Source organism: Ambystoma mexicanum, chromosome 1q, assembly GCF_040938575.1.
Source record: "Ambystoma mexicanum isolate Mex_15411 chromosome 1q, UKY_AmexF1_1, whole genome shotgun sequence".
Taxonomy (NCBI): domain Eukaryota; kingdom Metazoa; phylum Chordata; class Amphibia; order Caudata; family Ambystomatidae; genus Ambystoma; species Ambystoma mexicanum.
This window is the reverse complement of record NC_090922.1, coordinates 540537273-540563656: the sequence shown is the minus strand read 5'-3', so window position 1 is coordinate 540563656 and position 26384 is coordinate 540537273. Positions and strand designations below refer to the sequence as shown.

The following is a 26384-nucleotide window of genomic DNA, read 5'->3' as shown; positions in this document are numbered from 1 at the left end:
TGCAGAAAGGAGATTGGTGAAGAAATAGTTCGCTTCTTTCAAGAAAATACCCAGGGAGATACAAAGGAGGAGTCCCAGTGGGAAGCATTCAAGACCGGCATGAGAGTCGTGATAATCTCAAAAGGGGTAGGGCGCCGTAGAACGTGGGCGCTATAGCTGGAAAAGCTATTAGCACATCTGAAAGAATTGGAAAGCCAGCATAGCGAATATGGGTCGCAAAAAACCTGCAGGAAGCTGCAGGCTGTTGGGAATCAAGTGAATTTGATAGAGAGATACAAGGCATAATGTGCTCTCTTGAAGACCAAACAACTATATTATGAACAGGGGAGCAAGGCGAGCAAACTGTTAGCGCTGAAGCTGATAACTAGGGCTAACAGGAGAATGGTGGGAGATTTGCGATCGCCTGATGGGTGTTATGTCCCTGCAGAATGTGAGAAACGCAAAGTTTTTCGATTTCTATACAAAACTATGCACATCCGACTCACTTAGAAACGAGGAGATCGATGCCTTCTTGAGTGGATGCAAGTTACTGAAAATGACGACAGAGAGAGAGGTTAAATGGGGACATCAAAAAAGAGATCTTGCAAGCTATAGGTTCCCCCATAGTGCGTAAAGCACCAGGGCCAGATGAGTTCTCCCCTGAATTTTATAAGGCCTAATCCAGCACGCTCTTGGGACCGCTCCATGTGTTATTTAACACGATCTGGAGAAATGGCATTGTCCCGGGTTTGATGGAGAACCGAAGGTCTCAGTGATTTTGAAGTAGGGCAAAGACCTGAGCCAATGCTGTCATATCACCCTGTAGCAGTGCTAAACACTGATAGGAAACTATACGCCAAGATACTCGCGGCCAGGCTTGATCCGATTCTCCCCTCCTTGGTGACATCGGACCAATCCGGGTTTGTGGCAGGGAGGCAGGCGGCAGATAACACTAGAAGGGTCATCAATCTTATTGAAATTGCGCACAAGGAAAATATTCCATCCATGTTGATAGCGTTAGACGCAGAGAAGGCAATTGATCAGGCGGAGTGTTGCTTAAATTTGATCTTGGCAAGCAATTCATCTCTGGAGTGTTTGCGCTGTACAACGCTCCAACGGGAAGGGTAGTGGCCAATAGTCAGCTGTTTCAGGGCTTTTGGATAGGCAGAGGTACACAGGAGGGGTGCCCACCTTCATCCCTAATGTATGCGCTCTCGGTAGAGCCACTAGCGGAACTGATTAGAACTGAGAAAGATATTCATGGGCTCAGTTATGGAGGTTCTGAGCACACAACAGTGCTATATACAGATGACACCCTTCTGGCACTGTCCAAGACGGAAGATTCATTTCCACCAACGCTTGAGCCTCTCCGTTCAAGTGGGTGACAAAGGCCATTCGATACCTAGGGGTCTCCCTGATGGTGCATCTAAGGCACCTGTATGAGGCGCACTACCCTCAAATCCTAGGCATAATCAGGGCTAACCTGCTCAAGTGGAGCTCACAGGAGCTGTCGCTAGTGGGCAGAACTGCGGTTATAAAGAGGACTATCCTGCCTAGTCTCCTGTACCTATTTCAGGCGCTTCTGGTAGTGGTGCCCAGGAAGATATTAGAGAAGCTCTGCAGAGATATAGGGATATTTGTATGAAACAACCGTCCTGCTATAGAGTGGCAGCTTCCACACTGTTCAGACCGAGAAGGGAAGGGGGACTTGCTCTCCTGAATCTTCGAAGATACTATCAGGCTCCTCAGCTGTGAGTCTTGCGTGACTGGGTGGATCCCTCCTCGTGAAAACCGTGGTAGCAAATAGAAGAACAGGTGGCGGTTAGGCCCTTAAGATATATGCAGTGGATCCCTAATCAGGACTGCCCCGTTTGTCTATATGAGTTCCCATCCACGACCATAGCATTTAAAGTCTGGGATACAGTTGCAGGGTGGCTGGAGCTCACTTCGTTCTGGGGCCCGTCCACCCAGATTCACCACAACAGTAGTTTTACTCCAGCATACTGAAGTAATGCCTTCCAACCCTGGCGGGAGGGTGAATATGAGTATATAGCACAAATGTTTGAGGGGAGCAACATCAGATCCTTTTTTCGTAATTCAAAGACACGTGTGGGCTCACTGAAGGGGAGCGATTCACATACTTACAACTACGACCCTGGGTCCTACAGGGAAACAATCAAATGGGAGCCACAAGACTCCTCACTACATTTGAGAAGCTGATCTTCACCCCTGGTGGCTCTAAAGGCCTGATTTCACAATGATATGAACCAACACACGTTGACCAAACTGCCCTCATACACAAAAGGCTGGCACAAACATTTGGGCATGGATTTAGACACGAGCCAATGGGCTGAGATATGGTTGGGAAATATGAAGATAACACTCAGTGCACAATATATGGAGCAGGACTATAGAATGATAGTGAGATGGTATATCAGCCCATTCAAAGGGTCCCACATAAGCTCTGGTGAAACGGGGCTGTGCTGGCGAGGGTGTGGGCGGGGCAGGCACGTACATTCATTGTGGTGGAACTGTCCCAAGCTGAGACCATACTGCGAAGATGCAGTAGGTATTTTAAAGCAGATAACATGTCTCCCACTGCACGGATCGCCAGAACTGTGCTTACTGGGATGGTGGTCTCCTCAACAAGACAAGCTGGTGAGCGACCATCGACAGTCGCTGCAATTAATCAGATTAATCAGACTAATGCTACTGGTGGCTAGGAATGCTATAGCTGCTAAGTGGAGATCCATGCAACTGCCACGCTAAATGACTGGTTAAATGACATGTGGCGTCTTCTTGTGAAAAAATGACTTATACTCATTCTTCACTAAGCAGATAACTTTTCTACAATATATTAAGGACACGAATAAAGACTGCACCTGCCCTCCCAGGCTCAGAGCTTTGGGACTCTTGAATCTGGCATAAGAGAATCTTACACTCAATGCAAGCTCTTAGACAACTATCTATGGCACTTGAAGACTTGTATATTTGGTGAAGAGGACCGGGGGAGGGTGTGGATGGGTTTTTACAGGGAGGATTTTAGAGGGGGTGGGGCAGGGCGGGAGGGAATAGTTTGTTGCAAGTTCTATGTTTACCTGTTGAGCTGTAATGTAAGACCTGGTAAGACATAATTAGCACGTGCACACTGTCACTTTCAAGAATGCAATGCCTTTGTGTTTTGTGCTGTTCATTTGAATTTCTTTATAATGATAATAAAAAGATGTAATTAATAAACCAGGCAAAGTAACACAAAAAATGATGCATAAATGCCAAAGACTGATGATAGGAGGGCACAGCCTACTATGCAAATGGTGGTGTTTCAATGAGGGCGTGGCAGCTTATCATCGCTCAGGAAAATCACCAGAGGATGTCACCGAAAATGGTCTCTCTTCATCTCATGACTTGCAGCTCACTTAGTGAAGTGGGAGTTATGAGAAAGTATGCATTCCATGAAGCCCATTCATCACACGTGTATACACAGGCACAGAAAGCAGATGCAATAATATTGATAACTATATTAAAACACCACTTAAGGGTTGATGGAAAGGTCATTTTGTGTCCCACTAGAAAAGACCGAATAACTTGGACTCGTAAGAAAGAAATGTGTTGCCTAGCCATCAGGTATTCATAACATCAGGGCCACGTTCCAATACTAAGCCACTAAAGGTTTCAGAGAAAAATAATTAACTGACACCTCTAAAAACTGCGGTCAGAATAACAAAATTGGAACTTTGGTTATGTGTCTTTTTGAAATCGTATAAGCCAGTTAATAGACCTTAACTGTGTTAACATTAAGACTGCTACTGGTCAATAGCAGGGGCAATTTCAAAATAGCATCACAGGGCACACAACTGGGTGTGATACCCCTATCAATGCACAGACTAAAGAAATGTATATTTATCTAAGATCTCACTTCCTGGGCCGTCAACACCAACGTCGCCAGGACAATGTTTTGCTGGAGACACTCCACCTGGCCACTGTTTCGCCATTACAGGTCCAGCTTACACTTGAAGTTATTATTATTATTATTTTTTTTATTTGGTTAGTTCAATTCATTGAACCTTTCAAATATTACAATAAAATCACATAATCATCATCACATTATACATATTCTTAAACATCTTAAAATCGATATATCTATACAATATAGTAAATTAGTTAATTATATTCTCTTAATTCATTTTAGCATTTCCTTAACGGAAACAAATATCTAAATTATACTTGCCACACCATACATACACCATATATGCAGTAACTTTTTCGTTCAATATCAGTGGCTATTTTTCAAAATATTATTCAATCATCTTCAGATTTAAACAATTAATTCAGAAATTGAATAGTAGCAATTTGTATCGATAGTTTAGTGGTCGAGAATAACCATTTCCAAGCTTCAGACTGATTCAAAGGGAGTAATCCAGAAGTGATTCTGGAGAAATATTTCTTTCGCAAGTCACTAAGATTTGGACATTCTTTTATACAATGCTTCAAGGTTTCTTTCTGGGCTTGTACTCTACACCATCTACAATAGTTTTCATTCTCTGGTATTAGTTTTCTTCTTGCCAAGACTGATCTTGTATGCCAAAGGTTACATCTAAAGCGTAAATATTGATTGCGCGTATGCCATGGTTCCCAATTTTTTATGACCAAATAAGGTTATATCAAAATCTTTCATTCTGGAGCATTCCTCAATCGTTACAATCCAATCCATTTGGAATGGCATCAATTTTGCTCTAACAGGATTATCAAGCAAAATATCTAGAGAAATATCGGAATCTGCAAGAATATTTAAAATATTCTGCATCCATGCCTTGGAAAAGGAATCATTTGTGGTTGCCAGATAAGAAGCTAATATTCCAACTACATCAGTCGAGCCAATATTTAGCAGGCATTTTCCGAAAAGGGCACATCTTTTCCATTGATCTTGTGAAAACATAGATGTCAAACCCAATTCAAACCGTAGTATTGCTTTCAACATAGACATAGGAAGACTCAGGATTTTTTTCCAGAACTTAGATTCTAGGCCATCCCAAAATTTACACTATTTTGGTAATGTAGTTTCGGCCCCATATGTGAGAATGGGAATCATTTTCTGTTTGTAATATAACAGTATATGGGAGTAAGAGAACTTTGCATATTTATGCATCAAAGACCTCGCCTGAGCGATCAGAGGGAGTCATTTCTGAGTGTTTCCAATCTCATTATCATTTTTTTTAGAGAGTTGGAGATCATAACACCGAGGTATTTATACATGTTGACTATTTCAAGTTGTTCGCTTCCCAAATACCATTGATAAGAGTTGACCTTCAACCGCGTATTAGGTTTACAGACTAGTACTTGCGTCTTAGCCGTATTAATCACCAAGTTGTTTTTTGATGCATACAAATTTAGTGCGTTCAACATGTTTTGTAATCCACTGGGTGTATTGGATAAGAGAAAGAGATCATCTGCATAAAGCAGATAATTGATCAGATGGGTACCCAATTTGGGAACGTCACACATTATATGTAAAAAGACAAGACTAATGTCTAAGATAAAAAGATTGAACAGTGTTGACGCTAGAATGCATTCCTGTTTTAATCCTCTCTGTGTACGAATATAGGCAGATAGTATGCCATTTAGAGTCAGTCTCACTTGCATATAAGTATTTGAGTGGAGCAACCCAATTAGAGCTAGTAGGGTATCCGGGCAATTATAATGCCTTAGTTTCTGATAAAGAAGTAATCGATCCACAGAATCAAATGCTATTCTGAAGTCAACAAATGCGAGATAAATCGGTTGGCCAAGTTTTGCATACTTATCCATGATCATATGCAGGATCATTATATTAGGTATGGTACCAACCCCAGTAACAAAACCTGCTTGAAAAGGATCCAACAAATGTTTGCTCTGGGCCCAATGTTTACGTTTTTTTAAGATTAGGCGCATAAAGATCTTCCGCGGTGCATCTAGTAATGCTATGGGGCGATTGCTATTAGGAGCTTGACGGTTACCCTTTTTGTAAATCGGGACTGTTAGCTATTTTATAGGATTTGGAATCTCTTGGAAGAAGACAAGCATATGTTACCCTCGTCACCTCAGGCTCTGGATCTGTAAATGTCCTCCTTGTAAAATTCTGTGTTGCATCACTTTAAGGAATTTGCCACCTTTGCTCTATCACCTACTAGTAGATTGTCTCATTTTATCTCTGAGTCTGTGAGTACCGACTGTTCAGACATTCTTGGGTTGGTCTCTTGTCTGACCTACCATTGGTTATTAAACAATTGTACGATGTCAATTTCTAACAATTTCACAACTGTCTTCAGTGTGAAAGATGTGGCGTCTGGCAATGATTCCTTGAAATATTGTACCAGAATCTTTTGCAAAAATATACTATTGTATTATTGTTGTCGATCCTTGCTCCCAAGAATGTTATCTTTTAGTGTGGAGTTTACCAAGGCGCCTTTATAATGGCTTTGAAAGTCAGCTGGTATAATAAGTATATTGGCATTTCAAAAACAATTACCCTCTACCAGACTTGTGTCTGTATAAGGGTAATGACCTCAAGAATTCACAACAGTGCTTTATTCAGCACATGGGCCAGTAGAGCAGCATGAAAATCGATATAATCAGTGCATACATGAATAATATACAACACATAGTTCTGTCATAAAATACATAAAAACAATGATGTGTTCTAAATGCTTGAGATTTAATAAAAAACCCTTGGGCCATCAGAAAAGTTCTGATAATCTAGCAGACCTCCTTCATCAGGCCCTGGCTAAATAGTTAGCCGTGGCAAATATCACATCCTGATGTAAAGTACTCTTGCACAAAGCAACAGCATCAGTCAACAGCCTCATTCCATGGTTTCAAATACAATATTTCAGGTTTCACTGGTGAATCTTGGAATAACAAGGGCAAACAAACAAAAAGTGTTGGAGTGATTCGAATTCACTGTCACAAAAGGTGCAGCCGTCAGACACAGTTTTAAACCTTAGGTTTATTAACGGTGCCAATGGGAAGATGTTGTCACTAGGGTCGGTAATATCCTCTTCTTCACAAGAAGACTCTGTTTCACCACCCTCCCCCAACTCCTCACCTTCGTGCTTCTTCTTGGTTTTCCTTTTCTCGTGGCTTGTGGGTCTCTCCTTTTTTTTATAATGGAGGTAGGGACTTCCACGGAAGGATGCCACTGTGCCACGGTAATAGGTGTGACGGGGGTAAACCCTTCGTGAACGTCATGCTAGGGGAAAAAGCCAATGGCACAAAAAACCTTTGAGAGACTTCCTCCCAGAGAATGTGGAGCAGGCTCGTGTGGGCCGGAACTTGGAGCAGATGGGAGACTCAAGGCAGTAAGGTAATCCGCAAGATAGGCTGAAGTTTGATTCACTCGCTGTAGAGCTTCAGGCGTGTGGCGGAGACAATCCGAATATAACAGGCAGAGGTCTGGTACACAGCTGACTGAAAGGTACAAAGAGCGTAGCAAAGGCAATCCGTGAGACAGGCTGAGGTCTGATACACAGCTGACTGAAAGGTACAAAGGGCTTGGCAAAGGCAATCCGTAAGGCAGGCTGAGGTCTGGTACACGGCTGACTGAAAGGTGCAAAGAGCGGGACAGAGGCAATCCGTAAGGCAGGCTGGGACTGGTAACACGGGCGAGGAAGTAGGTAAGAAGAATAAGGGAAAAGAAAGGGGAACAAGAGGGAGAGAGAGGGAGAGGGAAAATGCGGGAGCAAAAGAAGGAGGAGCGAGCGGGCGAAATGCAGAAAGGAGAGGAACCTGAGGAAACGGAGGGAAAAGAGAGGAAACGGACGAAAGTCAGAGAGTGGAAAAAATACACTCAACGAGAGCGACGGCAACACAGGAGGAAACCCGGAAACGTTGCAACGCGTCCGTAACCAGGAAGTGGTACAATAAATACTTCCGGTTACGTGCGCGTGCAAGAACTAGACCGGTAAATCTGCAAAAGGGGAAGAACGTGATGGAAAATGCTATGGCGGACCATAGCACCAGCGGTTCCAAACCCGCCATCCCTGCCGATACATGACAGATGTTCAATCTCATTTTCGTTCGAACAAAGACTTGATAAACATTAAGTAGCTCTCAGGTTCATACAAAAACGTATCATTCAGGTAGTTCCAGCCTACCGTCAATGTCAATCAACTTGCCACTCTTCTGGCTTGAGCCCAGTTTCCATATGCATCTTTGATTACCGCCTTGCTGTTCAGTGGTAGCATTGTTGGATTCTCCCAGAATTGTTCTAATTGCCACTGGTAAAGAAGTGATTTCATATGAACAAGCAAAGGAAGATTGAGCTCCCCCTCGCAACTCATTAGATCAATTAGGGCCTCTTGTAAGCAATCAATTCACTGCTTGACCACAACTTCACCCAATATAATAGCGGCTTCAGTACAACAAGGTTGCTTGTTGTGTCTGCCCCAGCTCAAAGTATATAAGGTGGTTTGGTGCGCTTTTAGGCATCATGAGCGCTTTTTGAGAAACATATTCTCTGTCGTAGTTAGACTTCTGACATTTCTATGGTCCCATAGTTCTGCCCCATAGGTTGTCACACTTACGGTCTGGGACCTGTACATCTGCAGCACTGGCATGATTTAGTTATTCCCAAACTTCTTTGAGAAATTGTCATCAGCCGTGTCTCGCTTGTCAAGGGTGACCTTAGCTTTCTCAATGTGACTTAACAATTTGCCATTGGTGGTAAACCGAATACCGAGATAGCCGAAGAAAGGAACCTCTTCTATTGGGGAACATCCTATTTTCATCTGTAGTTTGGAATCCTTTTTCATTTTCTTCCCACATCTCATATATTTGGTTTTTGCATAGTTGATGGTCAGGCCTTTCTTACTACAAAAATCACTAAATTGCTGTACTAGTCTAGTGAGTCCACTAGGTGTTCGGGAGATGAGGACTACATCATCTGCATATAAAAGAAAGTTAATCTTTCATTCGGCTAATTTTTGGGAATTGAAATGATCCACAGACAGACTGCTCACTACATTGTTAAAGTAGATGGAAAAAAGTATAGGGATGAGAACAAGGCCTTGCCTAACCCCTTTTTCCACTGGAAATGGTTTGGTGGTTTGCCCTCCCATTCCACACCTCACTGCTGCAGTATTTGTGTAAAGTAAAAGGATAGCCCTAAGCAGGGGTTGAGGGATGTTCTTGCTCATTAGGGTTTTCCACAACTCTGCATGTTGTGCATCGAAGGCCGTTTTCAAATTGATTAATAAGAAACATAGCATACCTGAAATCAGGTTAACATATTTTCAATCCAAGTGCCTAGTCTAAATTCCTGATCTGTGGTACTGACCCCTTTTAAAGCCAGCTTGGAGGTTGCTGATACAATTCGTCTCAGTGGCCCATTCCTCTCTAGTCTGTTCAATATCAATTTGCCAAAAATGTACCTGAAGCGTCTAATAGGGATATGGGACGGTAATTACCTGGAAGATTGTGCCCCCCATTTCTTGTAAATAGGGACAAGATTGCAGAAGAGATTCATTATTTTTTTATTTTTTTATTTTATTGTTTATAGCGCAGCCCTAGATCAAGAGCAGCAGAGCGCTGTACAGAGTGTGGGTAACCAGCATTTGGACTGGCATCTTTTACCAGTAGCGCAATACTGTAAGGTCTGTGCATGGTATGTGCGTCCATTGGAATTAGTCTTTGGTCAGGTGTTGTTGAAAGATCCATGTTTTGAGAGATTAGTTAAATTGGAGAATTGTGGGGGCATTCTGAGCCGACCCGGATTGAGTTCCAGAGGGCGGGTGCATGACAAGAGAAGGATTGTTTGCGGGTCCCCTCTTGGGGGACGAGTTGTGATTCAAGGTGGTTGGTTGATTTACTGCGCGAGGGGTGTGTGCCACCAGATATGTGGAGCTTAGTCACCAGGTGTGCTACTCTCGACTGCTTCCTAGATGATACATGCAGTCTTGAACAGTATCTTGGTTTGGAGTGGAAGCCAGTGTAGTTTGCATAGGATGGAGTTCATTTTGTCACATTTCTGTACTCCCGTAATAAGAAGTGCTGCAGTGTGTTGGACTGCTTTTAGAGGAGCCAAGTGAACAGCTGGGGCCCTGGCAGGAGAACATTTTCTGCATCGATGTGCGAGACCACCAGGGCCTGCACTACGGTCCAGAAGTCCTGCGGCAGGATGAAGGGTTTTATTTTTTCTGAAGGGTAGCAATTCTGAGCCAGGCTATATGGCCTTCTTGGCTACAGGTTTCTGTAAGGACAGGCTGCTGTAAATGGAGAAGCTTAAGAATTGTGCAGAGTCTGAGAGTTGTGGATCAAATCCTTCTGTGCGCATATCATTGAGTGCCTTGCTGGACAAGTTGCTTTTTAGCGTGTGGACCGACGAGGACGAATTCAGTCTTGGATGGTGTAAGGGTGCAGAAATAAGGCTTGGACACAAAGGTGACATAGCTTTGGTTATATACTTTTATTAACCAGTAAAAGAGTTGGAAAAACGACCTTTCTGTGCCTAAAGTTAAGAGTGGTTTCCCTGCTGCAAATAAATCTAAGGTAAATGTCAGGATGTCAAATAGTCACTGCTGCGTCCAAAAACCCTGCTTCTGACCCAAACACAAATAACCTAAATCTAATGTGGAAGGATACCATATTCACAACTAAAGTGATAATGAAAGTTCTTGTCAACAGAAAGTTCCCAATGTCTCGGGTTGTCAATAAATAAAGCAAATGTTCCTTTTCGACAAAGTAGTATTTGAATGACCAGGGATCTGCTCCTTTCCCCTGGTTCTTTCTTGTTCCACTTCGCAAGTTAGGACCTCATCTCTTCCTTGTGGGGTTTCCTGTACTTTGCAAAATAACACCAAAAATGTAAACATAGTGTTCCCTCAGCCAGGGGACTTGTCTCCCTTTGCTGGAATTTCCAAGTTCTCCAAAGGTGCAGAATAAAAGTTCCCAGCTTTTCCCACGAACACCTCTTCTTTGTTCACGGTGGGTTTATGTCTGGTTCACTCTCCTGCCAAACACACCCCAGGAAATCAGAACTGATAGTCTCTCCCTTTTTGTGCTTTCTTGACTGAACTTCACGTTATTTTTAGACTTTCAAATGGGTGTGGTTTCTAGACTTGCACTGATGTGCCATACCCGCTTGGTATACTCTCCTGCCAAGCATAGGTGTCTTCCTGGTCTGTCACTGTTTCTCTTAGGGTCCCAGACTCTCTGATTCTCTGGCTCTTATATGGTGTGGGTCCCAGACTCGCAACAATGTATCTTGCCTACTTGGTTTACTTTCCTCCGAAGCATACAACTGTTTCTTTCCCTCTCTTATTATCAGGATCACAGACCCTTTTATCTTGTGCTCTGTAGTTGTTCCCAGATTCCTCCCGGACCTCTAGCACTTCTCGGACGGCCCCCATACCTTTTCTGTGGTTCGTGCCTGCCGAGCGGCAGTGCTCTCCTGTGAAGCTCTGGCAGCGTTCGAGTGCTTTTGCAGGATGGTGGCGGTTCCACCATTTTACTGCTTCGTTCTCGGACTACGGTTTAAGTTTCAAGCAGTGTTCGTGTATCTCCCTTCATCAGTGGTTGCTCTGCCAGCCACTGCTTCCTTCTTGAGCTGCGGTTTTGGTCGCTGGCAGCTTCCTGGACTTTGTTACGCTGCAAGGGTTTCTTTGGGCAGCGGTCGGCGTAGTCCCTTCGCCCTGGACTACCCTTGTGCTCCATTTGCCTCTGTGCATGGCGTCTCGTGGAGTGTCTTCCTGCTCATCGGGATGGCGTCTCCCTGGTTTCCCCCTAAGAAGATGGCTCTCCCCATGTTGGTTTCCCTCTGCTATTTTGTATTGCCTTTGACCAATCAATCGCTGTGAGAGACTAGACCGTTTTCTCCAGTTCTCTAGAATGATCTTCGTACTACTGGTCATCTTCTTCACAGTGCTTACATTGGTAATATATGGAAAGCAAATTGTGTCTTTAGTCAGGTCTAACATATTAGGTTTGCTGACTTTATAACAAAAGATATTAGCACTGGATGGAATTAGGTGAGAAGGGTTTGGTTTTGCCAAAGAGGGAGGGTGCAGTAAAGCAGTGGGATACCACGTTCTCAGGGGATGGTCGTCCCTAATACCAAAATGGTCTTCCTCTCCCATGCGATCCTGCCCCAGTGCACCACCCCCAGGGGGACTATTGTACTGTGGAAGCACTGCACTTGCCCCATGGAAAAGGTCTCCCATTAGGGGAGAAGGGAAAACATTCTCAGATTTATCACAATGGGTTTAGTTTGAAGTAGGCGGTTGACATCCAGGTCTGGATGATGGCTAGGTAATCGCAGAGACAAATTAGGTCCTGCGTACTGTTTACTCTTATGTGCAACTGATTTTTGTCTGCATATTGGTGGTTGGATATACTGGGATCTTTGAGAAGAGTGCCCAGAGGCTCCATGTAAAGGTTACAAAGGATTGGTGAGAGGATGGAGCCTTGGGGGACTCCACAGGAGACCTGGAGTTTGTTAGAATGCAACAAGTTCCTCTGAACAGCCTGGTGTCTGCCTGAGAGGTAGGAGCTAAACCAATTTAGGACAGTGCCCATCCTGTCAGCAAGGAGGAAGAGAATGGTGCAGTGATTGACGGTGTTGAATTCAGCGGAAAAGTCAAGGAGGACGAGGAGGCATGAGTCGCCCATATCCATGATTTAGAGGGTATCATCTGCCACCTGGATGGTTCCTGTCTCAATGCTACACTTGGGGCGGAACCCTGACTGATAGTCATTTAGGAGGTGGAGTTGATCGATTCTGGCGAGTAGTTCTGAAGCAACTTCTTTTTCCAAGATTTTGCCATTAAGCAGGAGGATCGTAATGGGCTTGTAGTTGACCAGGTCGTCTGGATCTAGGTTTTTCTTTTTTTTTTTAAAGTGGTCGTATGAGACCAGTCTTGAGGGTGTCTGGGATTGACCCTTCTCTGAGGGAGACATTGATCATGCTGAGGAGGGCATTGAGCGCTGAGCCCGTCAATTGGTTAATGCTGGAGGCCGTAATTATATTGTCAGAGTAAGAAGTAGGTTATGTTATGCGCAAACTTATTACCCCAAGGGGCATCATGGCACTAAGGCACACACTCAGCAGACGAGGGATCCGGGCAACTAGCCAACAATTAGGTGGCAAACAGCCAGGTTTTGATGGCACGCCTATAACTAAGATGGTCCTCTGTAAGGCGAAGAGGCAGGGGAAGGGAATTTCATAGCCGTACCGCTGAGACTGAAAACAAGCAACCCCCCATGCAATCATGCCTGACGTGTGACACAGCAATGCAGGCCGAGTTGGCAGACCTCAAGGAACGGGACAAAATGTAACGACAGAATTTCTCCTGGATAAATTCTGAACCAGATCTATAAAAGGCATGATGGACAATGCATAGTGCCTTGAATTTGAACTGACTGGCCACAGGGAGCAAGTGCAGGGAATGAAGAATGCCCGAGGAAGAGGAGAAGCGAGAGGACGCCGTGGCCAGCCGTGCAACAGCTGCAGACGACACAGATGATCAACCGGCTGAGCCAAATACAAGGAGTTGCAGTAATCCAATGAGCCCGCAGCTAGAGAGGAGACCACCAAGGACCGAAGCCTGAGAGGGAGAAAAGGGAGGATTTTCCACAAGGTTTGAGGGAGGCAGTCCTTTTTAGGAGATCTGGGGAAGAGAGGGGAGATAATTGGGTACAGATGTGCAGTGTGCGTGCCAGGGTGAAGGGGATGCAAATGCTGTGAGAGTTTGATCGACGGTCTCTCGGATTTTGTTAGTGGAGTAACTTTGTTGAAAATGTTGGGGGTACATGACATCTAAAGGAAAGGGGCCTCTGCCAAAAGAGGGGGACAAAACGGTGTGCCCATGGATTTTGTCAATTTTTTCCTGAGTTGCTGGTACATTCGGGTTGGGTGAGGGTTTGGTACAATGCTTTAATACTTCAAAGAGGGCTTTGCTCCTGTTAGAGGCTGCCGCAAAAGTGGTGGAGTAGTAAGCAGCTTTTGCCTCAGTAATCAGAATCCGACAGTTTGCACAGAGAGATTTCAGTTTGGTCAGGTCTCCTGGGTTATGGTTTTTGAGCCACCGTTTCTCTAGTGTTCCGATTCAGGGTTTGTTGCAGGCTAGTCTGGGGGTGTACCATGGGGTGGTTGGTTTGGTCTTAGCCTGACTTGATTTTAGGTGGTCATGAGTGTCTACCAGTTTCATAGCAGAGTTGCAGAATAATTCCAGGAGTCTTGAGGCATTCCCTGTGGTGGGTAAGTTTGAAAATGTTTCTTCGAGTTAATTGACAAGGAAGGTTTTGAATGAGCGGCTTTGAGTGAGGGGGCGTTTAGCTGGACCTTTGTGGGCCCTAGTCAAGTGGGTGACTGATAATGGGATAGCGGCGTGGTCAGACTAGTCAAATGGGATAGGGACTGCACATGTGATACAGGGGGATGATGTGAAGACTAGGGTGTTGCCTTTTTTGTGCATGGGGGAGAGCACAATTTGCTTAAGGTCAATGGAAGTGGTCAGTGCGAAAAGCACGCTCAGGGACGTTAAAATCAGTGAGAAAGACATTATTAGAATGTGCTAATTTGTCAGAGGAGAGTAAGTTGGAGATGCATGCAATGAAAGTCCCTCCTCTGAGGTGCTGCTCTATAGATGAGGTGGAAGGTGATGGATTCATTGCATGATAGAGGAAACCAGCAGGCGAGTGATTCAAACAAGCTTGTTCTGGGAGAGGGGATGATGGAGCATGGCCGATCACTCCTGTGGATGATTGCCACTCCACCTGCTGCCCTTCCTGGCCAGTCGGCATGTTGGATGAGGTAGCCTTGGGGTCGGAGGACATCGAAAAAATGGGGGGGGTGGAGTAAACCATGTTTCAGTGATGAACAGAACATCAAAGTTGTTGTACGAGATGAGGTCAGCGATCTCTGAAGCATGAGCATATGCTGAGTGAGCACTCACCAACATGAGAGGGCATGTGTATGTGGTCCGTGGGTGTTGGATGGGGGCAGGGCGATATTGATAAGGTTTGCTAGAGTAGCTTGCCAGAGCTGCCCAGGGCACTTTGCCCATTCGAACTCTAGTTAGAGCGGGAATGGTCTGTGGATGGAGGAGACACATGGCGATGTCTTCTGGGGAGTAGCAGTAGTAGCGATTAGTTTGCAGGATAGCGGGTCAGTCCCTTGGCCTATCAGGCCCGGACAGGCACAAACAGGTCAGGTCCTTGTCTTTGCCTGTCTTTTGCAGAGGACGCCAGTGATGAGGATGCCTAAGGAGGACTGATTAAATAGGTGGTGAGTGGAACAACTGAGTAGCAGGGCCTGGACATGTGACCAGCAGCCTACTCAATGATGTCTGCCTGTAGCTGACCTAGTGTCCTTAAGTAGAGGCTTGGAAGGAGTGAAGCCTTTCCGTCACTGCACAGTGTTTACAATAACTATTAAGTTCTGGGTGGACCCACACATATGCAGTATCCTATGGCACAGCTTGTACTTTTTTCATTCATGAGGCCACTCCCCTTAGGGTTGATGATGGTTTAAAAAGTTAAAATTTAAACACCTCCCTTTAGCAATGGTCGGTATTAACTTTCTGGATTTCCTGAAGTGAAGTCTGCCTCTATAAAGCTTGTTTCCATGAGTTCTTGCTCTAACTGTGTACCGAAAAGCAGTGTTTAGTACATGGTTCAATTACATTATAGGTTGACAATTTTCCTGGGGAAAATCTTACGGTTGTGGCTGAGGCCACACTAAGATGGCAGTGCAGCTGGTGAATATGCCTGATGCCTGTTCCGGGAATGCGCTGTAACGTCACATGCCCCACGACACACAGCTCTGGAGCTGAACACCGTCTCTGTTCGGAGCTTACACACTCCTTATAGGAGCCATGGAGCTCAGTCTGGTGTGTCACAGCGCTAGGATACCGCATTGGGTGTGTTCTTTTTTGCTTTCCCCCCCTTTTCCAGTTGTTTCCTGCAACCTCCTGCTAAAACCTTTTGCTTGTCTGAGTTCTGCTTCCTCCTGCTTGCTGCTTCGACAGTCTGTCTCTTGTCCTCAGTCTGCTGCCTTCCGCCAGTCTGCCAACTTACATGAGTCTTCCCTTACTGGCCTGCTTCTTAGAACCTGTTTTCCGTTGCCTGTGGAATCCGGTGGACATCATCTTCGTTACACCATCTTCAGGACTTCAGGAATCTACGCATTTGGTCAACCGGACACCACCATTCCACTCTGCGGGATCCAGAGTTTTTTGCCCTCTGTGCTTTTCCCCAGGGACCTACTGTCCCCTATGTCACTTGGACCTCTAAAGCTCAGCAGTCAAGGTAGCTTCAGGGACGGGCCACCCTTATCCGTATGATACACGTACCAGGAGCAAGGTAAGGAGCCAAATAAGGCCCAACCCCAATACTTACACGGTAGGGTTCCTATTAATAAGGCATTTCCTCCCTTTGATGGTTCAAGGCATTATCAAAGACTCTTCATTAACCACACATTCTGGTCTATAATATGGTATAATCTTCTTGCTTTTCCTTCTAGGGATAGGATCACCTTGTGTCTCCTTGTAAAGGTCACTTGAGATGTTCTCTGTGTTTCATGGAATCGGTCCTTCTGTGTGTCAATAATTTATGGGCTGTTGCACTAGTCTTAATGGAAAGAATACGCTTTTTTTAGTGACATGTTATGGAATTTTCAATGTAACGCAAGTCTTTTCATACTTTATATCTTGTCAAAGTCTTGTGGTTCAAGACTGTGAAATAGCTTGCAGTTCAAGGACACCAACAGTTAAAGTAGCATCTCTGCTGTCAGTTCCTTGGATATGTGCCAGTGTTTTAGTGCCTGAAGATTCTTCATCTTTGTGACCTTGCAAATTGGCAGAAAAACAGTTGTTGTGGTTTTCGAACAATGCTCTTCAAATGATTACACCCCTCTCAAGAGACTCTGCCTCAACAGTGTATGACTGGTCCCATTTATGTAAAAACCTCTATGTAAAATCTGATAGAGTCATTACTGTTGTCCTGGTGATGACCTCCTCCCATTTGGCATGGGGATGGCAGCCGCTACCTGATCCTGACCCTGACCCTGGGGAGCGACTATATGAGGGAGGATCACATGGGGGTGGGGGACAATATCTGGGGAGATATCAGGACTTCATCGGATGAGACATGGTATTCCCCTCTCAGACTAAACCTCCCATTCCAAATGCTCTAATGGCATGTTTTCAGACCTTCGCTCATCCACCTACGAAGAATATTAAAAACCTTTTGGCAAGACCCATAGGCCAATCGTTAAAATATAACCTGCCTTGTAAAATTGCAGGGAACACCATCCCAGACTCCACATACCAATTCTTCAAGACAGACTTGCCATCTAAAACCACTAAGAACATTCACCCAGGCTTTTTATGCATTTGATCAAGAATGGACTACCATTCCCACAAGCACGAAAATACTGGGACGAGTAAGAGGAGTGAAGTAATGCAGAGAAAAGGAAGCCACAAGCACAAGCAGAGCTCTTGTTGGTAGAAGTGCGCACCTGTGGCTGGGACATTTAAACCACAGAAGCAGGAAGCTAAAGTACACTGCTGGCAGGAGAGAGCTAGTCCTCTCTATGCAAACCGGGAAGATGACAGGATGAAAGAAGCTCAGCTGCGCAAACCGGCTCGAGAACGGTGGGAAGGAAAGCTTCTACAAGCAGAAGGCACATTGTGGGAATGCCAGAAGTCATTGGAGGACTCCTGGGCATTTGCAGGTGTCGGGAGGTAGCTTTTCACTTCCCTGAGTCCAATAAGAAGCAGACAAGCCCAGCTGAAGGCGCAAAGAGCAGGAAGGCTGAGGGAAAATGGCTGCGAGAGAGTAAGCACCAAAATACTGTCACTTGTTGGACACGGTAGGAACAAGGAACACCTTCAAGAGCCGGTTAGTCCATCCAGGCAAAGAAGGGACACTAGAGTATATTGGCGGCCACGCTGAATTCAAATAATTGGGAATAACGGAATCGAGAGAGAAAGAGAATAAGAGCATTTTGTAAAACCAGAGAGAGAACGGGTGAAAGAACATTTTACAAAAAGGGAAAGTAATACAGAAAGGAGAGACTTTCAAATGTGCCAATGCAGGCAGGCAGTATACGTATATGAAAAACCCAGACAAGACAATATATATCATGCAGAATATATTGCCCAATAAGGCAAACGTACAGGACTATCAAATCTGCAAGAGTGAGCAAGAGCTCACCAGTGAAAAGCCCTGGCAGGAGAGTATCCCAGGCAGTTGCAAGTGTGTGAAATACAGAAAAGCCCTGGCAGCAGAGTACACCAGGCAGTCACAAGAGTGTGAAGGAAGTCCTGGTACAGAAGTATGCAAGGACAAGGTGGTTAATTATAGAAGTATACAAGAAAGGGTCCTGAGAAGGATATATCAGGACTGAAGCTGTGTTGATACAGAGAAAAGGAGCAAACTCTGGGAAGGGGAGTACACCAGATATCCTGACAAGGAGGTGGAGAGAAATCCAGGAGAAAGGAACCACCTTCTTGAAAAAAAAAGTTATCTCTCCTAGATAAACCTTTGGTGTCCAAGAAAGCAGAAGGAATCCAGGGGAAGAGAATCAGCCTCTGGAGCAAGGATGCTCATCCTTGAGAAACCTTTGTGTTGAAAGTAGTTTTGTTGTTGGACAAGAAAATGTTACTTGGTAATCTTCAAAGAAGTGAAGAGAAACTCAGGGGAAGGGAAACACCCTCTTGAATAAGGATCTCCATCCTTGACAGACATTTTGTTCCTTTTTGAACATTCTAAAGCACTTAAGGCCAAAGACATTACCCTTTTCACCTTAGAATTCGTTTTTCTAGAATGTGAGGGTCAGAATAGTACTTTGGACACAGGATGGTTTTGTTTTTGACATTCTGACACTGACAGATCCTTAGTTTTGATTTTAGGTAGGAAAACACGCCTAGAGTAGGGACAGCAAGGCATTTTCCCACCCCTTTTTCTTTTCAATAAAAGTCTTTAGCCAAAACCATGCATAACTTGTGATTGCATTTCATTCCCGACTCCTCACACCTCTCTCACTGATTCCAACAGCGATGCCTCATAGCTTACTCAGCCCAATACTTCCTTCTCTGCAGTGTCAGAAAACTCCAATTGAAATGTATTGCAAATTCTATTTGTGACTCACATCTACCTGTCTTTATTTATTAAACCTCCTACTGTACCCCTGGCAGAAGTTAAACAAATTTGTCCTTCTTACAACTTGGTTTTTAAAGTTTAAAATACATTTTATGTAGCCGCTTTTGTACCAGATATGTATGTTGATCCCACCTGTATCCTTCGATGCACGACCACCACTGGCGTTTCCATTAAGTGAGGTTTTGCAACTGCATGTCTTCCAATGGCAGAAAACAAATCTAAGATGATTTCTTAAAGGTGTAGGTTCTGTGTCATCGTCTACTCTCCGTCATCTGGAGTGGCAGGCAGTCACTCCAGATATACCCAGTGCAAACCCCTTTATTTGCAATATTTGCAAAAAATAACATGCACATCTAAATCCAACCTCTATATGGCATGATAGTGCAGATCATATGAATCTATTTTGCTGCAAAGTCATTTCTCTTCACTGATATCCATCAGCAGAATCCCCTCTACCCTGCCTGAAGTCCTCGAAGTCATTCAGCAGAACCACCTCAATATTCACCCAACAGGATCTCTTCTACCCTCGCTGCCATCCTTTAACAGGACTGCCTCTACTCACCCTGCTCGTTCAGCAACGTACCATTCACTCTTATAATCGTATAATTCATTTTGACCAATATTTCCCTCCAAATATTATTCCTCGTCTCACATTATCCATTCTAGGTTTTTCATTACGAAATAAAAGTAGAAAAAAACAGAAAAGAAAGGCATGTTAGCAGAAGAAAAACGGTCAGCAGGCAGAGCAAATATCCATGGTGGCAGGAAAGCAGCACTGATCGTCATGCACTCACCCTCAATTCCAGCTGCAATCATGAACATCTTGTATGTGGTGTGCAGGAGCTGTCGTCCCTTCAAGATATCTGCAGAGAGAGGAGAGGGGGGTCACCATCAAAGAGGCCAAATAGAACAACCTGTCCAAAAGGTTGAGGTGAAACCTCCTGCCTACAAGGCAAAGGAGACTATCATTTCACTCAAAAATAACATCCTACCCATAAGGCTAGGGGTAGCATCCTTCCCTATGAGTACAACATCCTTCCCCTAAAACTGAAGGGACTAATGTGCCTTTCAAGACATTGGGGAACATCATGCTTTGGGAGGCCCAGGAGAGAAATGCACTGATGAGACCATGCACAACATTGTGCCATTGAGAGCCTCTTGATGAAGAGGCATATGGGTAACCCCTTTCCATGGGGATAGGCATGAAACATGTGACAAGTCTTGCCTCGCAAGACCAAATAGACGAATATCCTGCACGTGAACCAACAAGAGGTTCCTGCTCAAGATGCCAAAGAGAACATCCTTCCCACAATGGTATGTTTACAACCAGAATGGAGGCTAGTGTGTGGTGAATCACAGCTGTATGTGTAATGGGTTTGACACTCCGGGTAAATTGAATGTGGGAGAGAGGTTGGGCAATCCTGTTGTAGTTCGAGAATGCAGAACGAGCTCTTGAGTTGGTTGTGTCTAAGTTTGACAAGGGTGGGTGGGCGGTCATTCAGTGAGAGTGAAACAGGACAATTCCATGGCCCTTGGCTTGGTAAAGGGCTGATGGTTTTTGAAGGGGTAATGTCAGGCTATTCAGAGGCGGGTTTGGCCTTTATGCTGTGTGCCCAAAAGTATTGCCAGGAGTAAGTCAGGTAGGACATGTGGACATGGGAGGAAGAGTTGGAGAGAATTGGAGACTCCTTACCAACTAAGCTAATTGAAACAACAATCAGTCAAAATGGGCCAATTTATTTGGACCCGTATTTTGCCACTGTTGTATAGGATTATGATAAAGAGGTAGGTGATCTGATTCAAGCAGACTATCAATGCTCAGGAATCAATGATCTGGGGATCTGGGAATCTGGGAGGGGCAGACAAACAAGTGGTCTTCCATGTAGGCAGGATGCAGGTAAAGGAAAACAGTCAATTTAGATTTTCAGAGTATAACGTGAGACTATAATCATTGTTTTGGGTGTAGCTTTTAAGCAGACAGTGTTTAAAGTTCTTTTTGGAGCTTTTGAGGGCAAACATTGTAGGGAAACAACTTGTAGCTGAAGTGGCTTACTTTAACCCCCCCACCCCACTGCACTTAAAAAACGGTGCGTCTAATAGTCTCTTCGGTGTAGGATTATGCTTTCTCTATGTGCCACAAGGTACTGGACACCGCCACCTCTATACCTTCACTTCTGCACTATCCCAGTCCATTATACTCCTTGCACCCTCACTTCCTCCATCAATAAGTATAATTAGTTTGACTAAACCTTATGCTTGTGTGTGTGTTAATACTGTAAGGTATCCGTTCGTGGGACTGCTTCAATGTCTGCAATGTGTGCTTATTCAAGTATTTCTGTTCGAAGCACCATGTCTTTGCAACAAAATAAATAAATGTAATCAGGGCAATAAATACCCCAGGGTTCTGTGCACCATGAACTCTAGGCCCACTAACTCCCCACCCATGCCTTTTCAGCAGGACTCCACTCTCCTTTGCTCTTGTTTGTGCTCCTCTGATTGCTCATTATCCCCCCCTCACATCCCAGGAAGCTGTCAGATTTTCTACATCAGTTCCTTGAGTCTCCTGTAATTTGTTTGTCCCGATGTTCATATATCCAGAGTGCGGTAAGATCTCCCCACTTCCTCTGTCTCTCCCAAATGTCCGGCACACAGAAGGGGGCATGGGATAGGGGTGAGTCCCTGCAAACAGCTTGATGGCCCATGTGACATGACTGCGGGATAGACCTGCATAGAATGGCAGCAGAAACCTTAAAAACATAGCCCTGGACCACGTTCTGCCCTGGATTAACACTCTCATCTGCAACTTCAAACCAAGGCCCTAGGGTCATCCAAGCCCATGAATTCCTCCACAAGTGGAATGTGGTAAGCCAGAAGACAAATAGGTGGTATTTTGACTCACAAGCTTTATTTAACAAAGGAGAAAAGAGCCTAACTCTCCTTATCACTAGAGGGTTTGCCCTACCTAAAATATAAATTAACTCAGGTGTTAGTCGTCAGGGTGGATGTCAAAGTAAAGAGTCCATCCTCTTCAACTCTCTCCTATACCCCCACTGCCCCTAATAAAAAGAAAGGTTTTAACACACAGAAACAATGCCAGGAGAATGACTCCCTTCTCCAGGTCAGACTGTGTCTGCCATAGAGGCTGTTTTTGGACAGTCTCTGGTAACAGCCTTTAAAAGTCCCTGTAGTTCCCACAGGGACTTTCCTTGGTTTGACCAACTGTCCAATAGTTCTTCCCTTTTAACACAATATAAACTCCCAGGGTTCCCGGATCTTCTCCTTTAGTGATGAAGCAAGGGAGGTCACTCCCAAAGTATACTTGGTTTCTTTCATTATTCTTAATAGCACTATCGGCAAAGAGACTACTCTTGCAACTTCCTTGATTCTGGATGCCTCTCTTCTGATTATTGTGACACAGGAGATTACTCCCAACTCATGCTTCACTGTTAAAATCTTTCTCTCGATTCTTCTGAGTAGAAAGATTGTTCTTGTTGCCCTCCTCACTCTGGGTAACTTTGGTCCTACCATTTTTGCTTGTGGTATCTCTAACACGGTTACTGTGGTGAGGGAGATTACTCCTGATGCAATCTTCACTGGTGATGTCTTCAACCCTATTACTGTGACAAGGAAGCTTACTCCTGATGCATTTGTCACACTTTCCCAAGCCCCTACCGGGTCTAGCGCAGCTCCCGGTACCTTCAGTTTGCTGGCAGCGGTTCTCCCTGAAGTGTTGGGTTGGCTTGCTCTCTTCGGCTGCTCGCCGTGACACTTTCTTCACTTCGTGCTGCTTTGCTGCGGCTCCGCATTGTCTCCGGCCTCTCAGTGTCGACGTTGTTGAAGGACCACACAGTCCACCTTCTTGAGGTCATGCCACCGTCTGCCTTTCTCAAGCTTCTGTTCAGGTCGGGCCTCCCTCTGGCTTTGGAGGATTGCTCCGACCTTTCCAGGCCGTCCTCTTGACCAAGGACTTGCTCCCTCTTAAGAGTTCCTCGTTCCGAGCTTTGAACTTCCCACCCTTCCAAGGTGTCCTTCCTTGCTTTTGATGTCCTGAAGCTGGGTCGTCCCCAGCATGGTACAATAGTCTTTCCTTTGTGTCTCTGAAGTACTCATGCCTTCTTGGGCCACCTCTTTCTAGTACTGTCTGTAGCTGTAAAAGTAGTAGTCTGCATAACTTCTTCAATCTTCTTCCTTTCATTACTTTTAGTACTTTTAGTAGATGACTCAATATTGCTTTATATGTTCCTTTCGTTCTTCATGATCTTGATGGAGTAAAATTTTATATAAGAAATGTGAGGGGTTAGAAACGTGAGGTGGACCACTTTTGGATGATTTCTCAAAATATGCCATTTTATTAAATATTAAGTTTCACCAAACGCCTCACTATCGCTACACTGATGAGGATTTCCCAGGTCAAAACTAAAAGAAAACACTCTACCATTGGATATCTGGTCCTCACACCTCCACATAAAATACACAAAGAAATGTATGATCATTCACAATAGCATCAACAATGATATTCTCTGTCTTTCTTGATAACCTGGGTGAACTCCCCTTCCCCAGGTTCCAATTTCAATGTTCAACAAGAAAAGAAAGAAACATAGAAATCCGGGTTTTTAGCACAGTCTGATCCAGGTTTATAACACAGTCTTAGATCAGTTCTTGGTTCCTTCAATATCAAAGGTAAAGGTCTGTTAACCAAAGTTCAAACAACAGAAAAGGTTCTCTTCTAGCTGGAATAAGGACTTTTAAGGACTTTCCATGTCATCCAATAGCATCAATGTTTCCAGCCAAGATGTTTTACCACAACCTCGAGTTGTCCATGAAGAAATAATACAGTTCTTTGTTAGGTTAACATAAGCACAACTTCTGATAATGTTAATGAACCACAGTTCTTGATCAACACTTTGTACGTCTTTCTGTATAATATTAGGTGGCACGATTGGTACCTTTGTCAGGATGACTTCACAGCACTGCTGCTTTCCTTTTAGCAACTCTCATCTCCAAGCAACGTCTGCAAGATTTTACCCTGTGGGTCTACTCCTCTTCCTCATAGTATTCCACCATCAATTGAGCTACTGAAGTATCAAATCTTCTGACAACCAAATACACCACCACAGCTTCAGTACTTTATGACACTACCAGAGTTTCAGTATTTCTTTAACTCTGCTACAGCTGCAGTACCTTGTAACTATGCTACAGTTTTAGATATGACAATATTCACTTTATGGTACTTCCACACCTTCAAGTAAGCAAGGCACTCTTCCTCTGAATACTCCCTTTCCAGAGGGGCAGCCTCTTTGCCAATCTTGTCTATCTGCAACTATGACAACCCAAGATTGCCAACCATGGCAACCCAAGATTGCCTTTAGGACACACTTCTCTCTTCTTCCTATTGGCTTTGGCAATGTAGGTTGTATCTACTTCAAATAACAATTACAAGCAGCAGGTTTCCCTTCCCCAACCCTTCCTTTATCCCTCTGTATTCTGTTAGCCAGAATAATTACCCAGAAGCTTTGTTGTCACTCTCTTCAGGTAATTCTTGCACACACTTGTCTTAGGTATTGTTGATATTCTATTTGGCTTACAAGTAACACTCAGACCATTTGTTGGCTCTGGGAAAACCTGGTTTAAATCTTAATTGGGGGAACATATTGTTTGTTCTTGGCTATGGCAATGCTTGCTCTTTACCACGTCTAACGCCAATGTTTGCACTTTCATCTTCAATTGTCAATCCGAAATAAGCACATGCAACCATTCCTTTCATGTGTTTTCATAAGAATAAGCAAATAAAGTTTCACTGTGTTTTGTCCTTATGCAAGTGAAAGAAGAAAGGTCTGCTTCGATGCAAGTGCTACATTTAAAATATTCCATTGTTAAACAATCAACAATAGGTTTAAAATCACTTTGCTCATACGCGAGGGATTGAAATTCTGGATACTGTTGCCGGCAGTGCTTGCACAATGAATCAGAACACTCGGTTAGACTCACTGAAGGTGTCTCTGGTCCGGCCACTTAATTAAGGAGCCCCTCTCACTCCCGAGACCCACAGCTTCACAGCAACTTCACGCCACAGTCTCTGACACGCTTCCTGCTGCGCAGTCTCTGCAATTTGATTCACGTGGAGAAAGGCAGTCATCCTTCACGCCTTCTGCGGCGCAACCTCTGCATATCAGAGTTTGGGGAAACAGGACCCCCACAGGACAAGCAGGTGAAATCTGCTGCATCAGAGTCCCACCGTCCCTTCGGTTCTCCCACTTCTGCCTGGATTGCCAACACTGTGCCTTCTTCATTTTGCTTCTGCTTCTGCTGCTGGTGCATGCACTTCAGCCACAGTTCCAGCTCCTTCTAATGGCCTGCACCTGAGGGGGCCTTTTAAGCCTCTCATCTTCCCTCAGGTGTAGGTTTGTAGGCTTAATTGCCTGACTAATGCTGAAGCATTGCTCTTCGGCCCTCTTCCTCGTCTCAGTGCCTATGGGATTATGGGACTTGTAGTCCTTCACACCAAAATTAAGGCTTTTTGGCAACTTCTTATTTTTAAGGATGTATTTATTTTCCTTAAAGACATTTAAAGACATTTAAGCATGAATCATCAGAAGTTATTGGGAAAGATGGAGGCAGTCTCTTTAAGATAACATTCATAGATTCCTTTTCACTGCACCTTTGAGAGTAAGGGGGATTTTTATCCTTAGGAGGTTTAAATGTCTTTTACTTTCTTGTGGTTTTTACAGATCTTATGTCAACTGTGCCTCACTCCACAGGTTTGCTATGTGGTTCCAAAATATCATTGTGACAATAATCCATTACATGCGTTGGCAACTTGGAAAGATTCTCCCTTCTTAAGGATAAATGTTGTGTTTCATCCCATGAGATCTCCTCACCACCCTGGGCCTCGGCTCCTCCCAGGTGAACATTCCACAGTACACCACCCCCAAGATCAGGATTAGGGAGCATCTGCCTTTCCCTGGCCACCTGGCAGGAGACTTTAGGCAGGGTTTTATAGAAGGATCAGGATCAGTAGGATTCATCACAGAAAGGAGGCAGTATTTCAATAATAGACAGTAGTCTTCTCAGGTTGGTTCTTAGAAGACCTAGAGGATTACATGGTATCAAAAGGTAAAGGGGTTAGGGCTTTCCATCACAGATTGGGAGTCCTTGTCCCCATGAAGGGAGTCTCTCCCTGTGAGGTCCGTAATCCGCCACCCCTAGGGGGAATGTTGCATAGCCGGCCCATCGTCCTAACCTCACAGTGAAGGGCTCTCCTCTGTGAATCC

General features: G+C 44.5%; 1 protein-coding gene across 1 annotated transcript in view; it reads right to left on the bottom strand.

Annotated features, from left to right (window-relative positions):
- Window positions 1-26384, bottom strand: part of TMEM145 (transmembrane protein 145) — a 236395-nt gene that overhangs the window by 83464 nt on the left and 126547 nt on the right. The window contains 1 exon segment of the mRNA XM_069640963.1: window positions 19908-19976. Within this exon segment, the coding sequence (XP_069497064.1) occupies window positions 19908-19976 (69 nt within the window).